The sequence below is a fragment of the Drosophila guanche genome, unplaced genomic scaffold (assembly GCF_900245975.1).
Source record: "Drosophila guanche unplaced genomic scaffold, DGUA_6, whole genome shotgun sequence".
Lineage (NCBI taxonomy): Eukaryota > Metazoa > Arthropoda > Insecta > Diptera > Drosophilidae > Drosophila > Drosophila guanche.
The window spans coordinates 5,812,045-5,819,876 of record NW_022995745.1 but is presented as its reverse complement, the minus strand read 5'-3'; the positions used below and the strand labels follow the sequence as shown (position 1 = coordinate 5,819,876).

The 7,832-nt window shown below is 50.6% G+C and overlaps 3 protein-coding genes across 3 annotated transcripts; 2 read left to right on the top strand and 1 right to left on the bottom strand.

Annotated features, from left to right (window-relative positions):
* Positions 1-1,416: 1,416 nt before the first annotated feature.
* Positions 1,417-3,311, top strand: LOC117580901 (chitooligosaccharidolytic beta-N-acetylglucosaminidase-like). Its single transcript, XM_034267661.1, has one exon. The coding sequence runs from the start codon at positions 1,512-1,514 to the stop codon at positions 3,309-3,311; it is 1,800 nt and encodes a 599-aa protein (XP_034123552.1). The 5' UTR covers positions 1,417-1,511.
* Positions 3,312-5,041: 1,730 nt separating this feature from the next.
* Positions 5,042-5,992, top strand: LOC117581079 (RNA-binding protein pno1). Its single transcript, XM_034267962.1, has one exon. It carries the CDS (start codon positions 5,133-5,135, stop codon positions 5,847-5,849), a length of 717 nt encoding a protein of 238 aa, XP_034123853.1. The 5' UTR covers positions 5,042-5,132; the 3' UTR covers positions 5,850-5,992.
* Positions 5,989-7,415, bottom strand: LOC117581077 (syntaxin-16). The gene is made up of 3 exons (XM_034267961.1): positions 7,201-7,415; positions 7,004-7,137; positions 5,989-6,930 (listed from the first exon to the last, which is right to left on the bottom strand). The coding sequence occupies exons 1-3, from the start codon at positions 7,279-7,281 to the stop codon at positions 6,078-6,080; spliced, it is 1,068 nt and encodes a 355-aa protein (XP_034123852.1). The 5' UTR covers positions 7,282-7,415; the 3' UTR covers positions 5,989-6,077.
* Between the last annotated feature and the right edge of the window lie 417 nt (positions 7,416-7,832).

Sequence of the window (7,832 nt, the reverse complement as noted above, 5' to 3'; positions counted from 1 at the left end):
TGTGTTCGTTCCCTCTACTACTTTTCCCACTGCCCGCTGCCGCTGCTGCTGCTGCTGCTGCTGCTGCTGCTGCTTACGCTGCTTTTGCTGGCTTTGGTTATTAGCTTTCTTCCTTCCACTGGGGCTGGCTGGCTTCGTATTCGAATTCTCTTTCTTCTGCAGCACTTTGTTCGTTCGTGGGCAGCTCAGGCTACATTCCCCATTCCAACAACAGGCCAACAACAGTTATACAGTCCTAGTTCTAGTTCCATTCCATTCCGTTTGCGTGTGTTTGTCCAAATTGCACGGGATTATGGGTCTTAATTTTATGATTGCTTCTTTAATCAGCCTCTGTAACTGCACGCCAATTATGTCCGGGTTCGTGCTAATTGTTTCTGTTTCTGTTCCAGTCTTGGCTTTCGCCACCGCTCTCTCTCTCTCTCCCTCATGCTTCCCGGCAACGTCTTCCGAGGATTGTTGCTGTAATCGATGTGTGTTATTTGCGATTAGTCGAGCACCAAATGAGCTGGACGGTGCGGACAAGACTGATTTGCACAGCACGTACACATTTCGCTCTCCTTTACTCCCACACTCCTCCACTCCAGCTAAAGTTCTGCCTGTCTCTCCTGCCACTCATTTGTCTCTGTGTGGACCAGAGGGGACAGAGAGCAGCGCAGGCGGAGCTACAAGTAGACATAATGAATGCATGCTTAACCGTAATAAAATGTTGCGGCATTTTGTACAACCTGCAAAACACATGGCTCAGGCTCAGGCTCAGTCTCAGGCTCAGTCTCAGAATTGGATGAATCTGGAAACCCACCCGCCCCGCACCCAAAACACCGCAAAACAAAGAGGGAAGAGAGTACATGTGAGTACATGCGAGTGGCTGCTAGCTGCAACACATGCTTACTCACTGCCTGCCCTTCCCCACAGTGCACAGTGGCAGCAAGAATATTGTGAGCAGTGCTAAAAATGTAAATTTACAAGTGTACAAATTTACTTTATTAAAATAATAGTATGGCAAGAGTTTTGGTAGATAATCATTTTGGTTTTAGTTTGTGTACTCATCCTTGCCCCACTGCAGCGGCACTGCTTGAGAGTGAAAAACAAGACAATAAATATTTTACATTTGCCTTGCCCCAGCAGGTTGTGTCGCAAGACAGGGGTGGAAGGACAACGACACCTCAATCAAGCGAGGAAATAGTAAATACAATTTTGATTTTATATTGGTTATTTTTTTGGAAGACGACTCTTAAATCTTTTTGCAATGGAAGAAGAAACTCTCAATAAATGACTCCACTTTGGGCAACTTTTTTGTGCGGCCCTAATTTCCGTGCAGTTTGGGCCAAATCGAGCAGACAGTAGGCCTTGCTATATAGGATCTTTATACATATATTTATCCATTTAAACTAAGTTAAAATATTTTCAAGAAACGGCTATTGAAATCTCAAAATTGTTCTTTCGGGATATCAAATTATCTTTTAACTTTGCAACGTTTTTACTACCACTTTTTCGGACGTTACTTTTACACAATGAAGTGGCTGATAATTATTTGGATTTTGCTAGTGCTTAACGCTGCTGGCGGCACAAAATGGCTGTGCAGCCGGTCAACTGTGTGCACGCCGGAGAATAGGAAGTTGCAAGGGGAAAAGTACAGGGTGGCGCGCTTTGAGAGCCAGCGCGACTGCCGGCTGTCGTGTGGCAAGTACGGCGCCGTGTGGCCAATGCCAACCGGTCCAGGCATCAGTTTGTCGCACAGTCGCGTGCACTTTGATCCCCAGGAGATGCAGTTCAGTGTGGAGGCGCCCAGCGAGGCAGCCACGCAGTTCCTGCACGAGACCCGGCGGCTGTTCGTGGCAAATCTGCTCAGGGAGTGCGCCCGCGACTGCACTGTGGCAAGCAGCGCTCGGATCGTGGTGCTGGCGACGGTGATCAGCGGGAGTCTGGTGCTCGACTGGCGCACGCACGAGAACTACAAGTTGGCCATCAACTCAACGCTGGGCAATGGCACCGTGGTGCACATTCAGGCGACTACGGTGTACGGCGCGAGGCATGCCTTCGAGACGCTCAGCAATCTGGTGACGGGCAGCGTGACCCGTGGCCTGCTGCTGGTCAGCAATGTCCTCATCTCGGATCGTCCGTGCTACCCGCATCGCGGCCTGCTGCTGGACACAGCGCGCCACTTCATGCCGCTGCAGCATGTGCGGCGGACGCTCGATGGCATGGCCGCCTCCAAGATGAATGTGCTCCACTGGCATGTGGTGGACGCGCACAGCTTCCCGCTGGAGATCACCCGAGTGCCACAGATGCAGCTGTACGGCGCCTACTCGAGCGCCCAGACCTACTCCCGCAAGCAGGTCGTCGAGCTGATGAAGTACGCCCGCCTCAGGGGCATTCGCATCATCGTGGAGATCGATGGGCCCTCGCACACGAACAGCGGCTGGCAGTGGGGACCCGACGAGGGACTGGGCGAGCTGTCCGTCTGCCTGCAGCGCTCGCCCTGGGAATCCCCCTGCGCCTCTCCGCCGTGCGGCCAACTGAATCCCATGAACGACAACGTGTACGCGGTGCTGAAGGCAATCTTCCGCCAGGTGGCCGAGATGGGAGCACCGGAGGAGACCGTGCACATGGGCGGCGACGAGGTGCAGCTGTCGTGCTGGAACAGCTCCATGCAGATCCAGGAGAAGATGCTGTCGCAGGGCTACAACCTCAGCGAGAAGAGTTTCCTGCACCTCTGGGCGCAGTTCCATCGGCGCAATCTGTTGGCCTGGGACGAGATCAATCGGAGCGAGCATCCCGACATACCAGAGCCCAAGCCGGTCATTCTGTGGTCCAGTCTACTGACCAATCCGGACACAATCGAGCGCCACCTGCCCAAGGAGCGGTTCATCATCCAGACCTGGGTCGACCCGCACGACTCCCTCAACAGGAAACTGCTGGAGCTGGGCTACCGCATCATTGTCTCCAACGCCAATTTCTGGTACCTGGACCACGGCTTTGGGCACGCTAAAACCATGTACCACAACTGGCGCACCGTCTACGAGGCCGACATGCCGGATATTTCCGAGGCGCAGCTGGTTCTGGGCGGCGAGGTGTGCCTGTGGACCGAGTCCGTCGATCAGAACACCTTGGAGTCTCGCATCTGGCCACGTGCCGGCGCCGCTGCCGAGCGCCTCTGGGCAAATCCAGTGGAATCGACAGTCCTCATAGAGCGTCGCTTCTATCGCTATCGCGAGCGACTGCTCGACCGTGGCATCCAGGCGGAGGCTGTGGCCCCGCGCTTTTGTGTCCTCAACGAGAAACTGTGCGATGATCCTTATTTCGTGTATTGACAAGAAGGGAGTGCACAGAGAGGAGCTGATCTCTCTCTCTCTCTTCTGCTAAGATAAATAAAGTCGTTACATCTAAGAGAGCAACACAAAGAATGGCCACAAGTGCCGCTATGTTCGTATACTCTCTCTTTCCAGCGGCACACTGGAAGAGAGCAAGCGTAAGAATGAGCGTGTGTGCTCTCTTTCGTCAAAGCAAAGCAGAAGAGCAGCCACAGCATTATTATTGCGGTTCTTTTTTTTTGTCGAAAAACACAGGGATGTAGGGATGTAGGGAGCTTTTTTTTCGTGCTGTGGTCTAATCATGAAATATATTCGCCGCCCCGCACCAGGGCATGCGTGCCAGGCGTTGCTTGGTGGAGCCCGAAACGTAGACCAAAAACCTAACCCCAACTAATTATAACTTTGTTGCAGTCGGTCGACCCCGAAAACCTTTGAAGCGCTTTTACGCGGATTTCTCGTTTTCGTTTTGCCTCTTTTTTGTCAGTTTCAAAGTGCTGCCAGCCTGCCTGCTATCCTCTCCCGCTGCGCTGCTTCGCTTCCGCTGCTGCCAATGACAACGTGGCCGCCCTGCCAAAGTGCGTCCAAAGAGAGGAAGAGACGGACGAAGCTTATCATCTTTGGTAGGTCGAGTGAGTGGGATAGAGAGAGAGAGAGTGCGCTTTTAGGCGAATTTTGAAGCAAAGCGATTCCAAGGCGAATGTTTCGAGAGTCATTAAGTGAAGTTTATTAAGTGCCCGAGCAGATAACCAAAATGAGTGCATGCCAAATGGAAGGCCAACGCAATTTCCACTCATATCAAGGCGCGGCCCCCGCCCCGACCAAGCGGAGCGATCCTCTGCCTATGCAAATGCCATAGCTCATGGCAGAGGGTAAACTTTACCGCAAGAACTCCAGCGAGACAGAGAGAGAGAGAGAGAGAGAGATAGCGATGGGAGAGAGCGAGCGACAGAGAGAGAGCGAGGGCAGTGTAAGTCTATACGTAAAAGCGAGATAACAAACAAATTGCCAGTGCAATTGCAAACTTGAGATTATCGCCAGGCCCAGGCCCAGGCCCAGTCCCAAGAATCGTTCTTAACTTTACACAACTTAACCCTAACTTGACTATAGTTTCAAGAGCCTAGCGGGGGGCCGTGCCGTGCCCACTTTCGTGTGCTTATCGCGTGCGGCTGATGTAGAAATAATTTCCATTGTTTGCCAAAGAAACTTTTAATGATAAGCAAGAAGGCCAACCGCCGCTGACCACAATTAAAATTAAAACTTTTGCACCACCATTTAATGGCATTCTGCTGACCACCAGATGCTGAGAATTTGCCTTGGGACACAGGTAGTCAGCAGAGGACGTAACCAATTTAAAGTACGCGCCCACAGTCAATAAAAATATCGATACTAATCGACTGCACAAGGTCAAAAGCTGGCTGCAAGGACACCCAAGCAGATTTGGCACTCATTTTTGCCACTAATCTACCAACAAGTTGGCAGCGCTACTAATATATAACAATACAAAATATACGAAAACTAAAACCCCAATTCAAAAATCAGTTCATTTTATCTTGTAGAGAATTTTTTCATCAATGGGGTAATAGTATAGTATATATGTCAAGTAAAGAGGGTTCTAACTAGCTAGTAAAATCAAATAGAACATACAACTCGAGGAAAGTGATTTAAGATTTACGGTATATTTTTAAGATGCAAGGGTATATTTCCGAGGGTCATGCGGGATATTGAATCGATAATTCCGCGGTCACACTGAACACTACCGCACGTGGAACAAAATTTGGAAAACAACGCAATTAATTCGAAAGAAACCCGATAATAAACATAATGGAGGTGGAAAACATTAAGGTGGACGCCTTTGTGCCGGCCAAGAAGGCACAGAAGCGCAGTGCGGCCAACACCCAGGACACGCAGATGCAGGTGGACGAAGCAACAGGCATCGAGGGTCTCGTCGCTGGAACGACCCAAGCATCGGCCCCACCTCGCGCGAAGCGGATCAAGAGCGAGCTGAGAAAAGTGTCGGTGCCGCCGCACAGATACTCCTCGCTCAAGGAGCACTGGATGAAGATCTTTACGCCCGTGGTGGAGCACATGAAGCTGCAGATTCGCTTCAACATGAAGGCGCGCCAGGTGGAGTTGCGCGTCGGCCCGGAGACGCCGGACATAGCCAACCTGCAGAAGGGCGCCGATTTCGTGAAGGCCTTCCTCTGCGGCTTCGAGGTGGACGATGCCCTGGCACTGCTGCGTCTGGAGGATCTCTTTGTCGAGACATTCGAGATCAAGGACGTGAAGACGCTGCGCGGCGACCATCAATCGCGCGCCATCGGCCGTCTGGCCGGCAAGGGTGGCCGCACAAAATTCACCATCGAGAACGTGACCAAGACCCGCATTGTGCTCGCCGACAGCAAGATTCACATTCTGGGCAGCTACCAAAACATTCAGCTGGCGCGTCGTGCCATCTGCAACCTGATCCTTGGCTCGCCGCCCAGCAAGGTCTATGGCAATCTGCGTTCCGTGGCCTCGCGCCTCTCCGAGCGCATGTAGAACGGTCGTCCCTCTGGCTGTGATCCCCCCAAACCCCCGTAGAGGTGTGTACTGTGTATTTAGGTGTTTTTTTTCCTCTGGTTATTTTCAATGAAATGGAAAAAACTTTGCTCTTAACTTTAGTTAATAAATTAAATAAACATAACATGTATCGAAGCCTTTTACACTGTACACCACAAACGACCGAAAAGAGGGAGGAGAGGCTGGATACGCACGACTGGAATGGACTTAAAGCTTGGTAAAAATCAGCAGCAGCAGCATGAAAAATGTGATGGCTGCCAGCACCAGAATGATGCACATTTTGCGATTCTTGCGCTGATACATTTCGGCCTTGTGCAGCTGTCGCAGGCCCTCGGAGACGCGCGTCTGTGTCTGCTCGACATTGTAGTCGATGCGATCGAGAACGGTGCCCTGCTCCTGCACCATGTGGCCCAGATCCTTGAAGATGTCATTGAGATCGTTGATGGATTTGACAATTTTGGTCACCTCCTGCTCGCGATGCTCGGCCAGCTTGGAGTTCTCCTCCTCGAAGAGCAGCAGCTGCTGCTGGGTCATGCGGTTGGCGGCCAGCGGCTTCTTGAAGTGATCGTCTATCTCCTGGTCATCGTCCTCGAACAGATACGCATTGCCCTTGCCATTACCAGTCACCGGCTGCAGGAAGTTGTCGAAGGAGTCGACAAAGTTGATGGCCTCGCTGCCAGTGTCGCCGCCTGGCAGACCCATGCCCAACTCGACATTGGTGAAGTTGTCGCCGTTGTCAAAGTACTTCTGGGAGCGCTCCTCGCGCGAGTTCAGCTGCACCAGGTAGGCGTTTTGGCTGCTGCGGAACTTGAAGGTCAACTCCTGCAGCTGCAGCAGGGCGCAGTGCACGGCATTGGAGGTGAGTCGCTGCTCCGTTTTGGTGCCCACGCCGAGGCTGGAGCGGACGCACTGTATGTGCCGATGGGTGGATGTGATCAGCTTGCACACAATCTGGCTGAGCACCTCGATGTCGCACTCGTCGTCCCGCTGATCGTCGAAGGTCGGGCGCAGCAGGTGCCGCGCATGCAGGGAGCCCAGCTCGTCCAGCTTTGGTTTGATTCTGTTCGAAAGTGGAATGTGAGATGCTGCTGGGCAGCTGTTTGGATAAGCAGGTGCATAAGTTCGTCACCCACTTGGACATGGTGTATTGTGCCTCCTCGAACTTGTCCAGCCAGGCGGGTGGCGTTCCATAGTCGTCCTGCATCTCGAGTCCCTCCTCCGCCTCGCGCACCGAATGCTTGAGCAGGCGCTCGGCATCGCTGCCTCGCTGTAATTATGATTTTATCAATTATTTTTGATGTCTTTGTCCATTATTATGGGATTTACTTACGCGGTCATCGTAGTGATTTCGATTTTTTGAGGCATTGTTGCGCATAATAACGAACACCTCCGTCAGATTGCGAGACGTCATGGTGTGTGGTGTGGGTTGTGGCTTACTAATAGTCAATAGATGGCATTACAGTCTTCTGAAATCGCCCGGAAAGACCGAAAATATGGCTAGAAAATAAAATAAACTTCTCCTAATATCTGCAAATAGTGTGACCAAGCATTGGAGTATATTTAATACACATATAAAACATATAAAAATCTTAACAGCATGTCAGTATAGGATAAAGTAATTATTAACGTTTAAAAGCAGGTGGGAAAACGGAATATTAATATTGCTATACTATACCTACCAGTTGACAAGCAACAAACAATTCCAACAAGTAACATTCCTTTCTCACTCACATAACTTTTATACTAATTTGGTTGGTTGACCTTTTTAGGTTTAAACTTAATTTGGAAACATTCCGAAGAAAGGAAGTCGTAAAAACTAGTCAATTTTATGGAAAATTGATTGCTAAATTGTATAAAATTTTAGTCTCATCGCTAAGACTAATAACTAACTAGTAATTTCAAATAGAACATAAAAATCGAGGAATAAGATTCAAGATTACGGTATATTTACGGTATATTCTT

Coding starts and splice junctions, on each gene's coding strand:
- LOC117580901 (XM_034267661.1), top strand. CDS start 1,512: ATGAAGTGGCTGATAATTATTTGGATTTTGCTAGTGCTTAACGCTGCT.
- LOC117581079 (XM_034267962.1), top strand. CDS start 5,133: ATGGAGGTGGAAAACATTAAGGTGGACGCCTTTGTGCCGGCCAAGAAG.
- LOC117581077 (XM_034267961.1), bottom strand. CDS start 7,281: ATGACGTCTCGCAATCTGACGGAGGTGTTCGTTATTATGCGCAACAAT. Junction 7,138..7,200: donor GAAATCACTACGATGACCGC/GTAAGTAAATCC, acceptor TCATAATTACAG/CGAGGCAGCGATGCCGAGCG. Junction 6,931..7,003: donor GCACAATACACCATGTCCAA/GTGGGTGACGAA, acceptor ACTTTCGAACAG/AATCAAACCAAAGCTGGACG.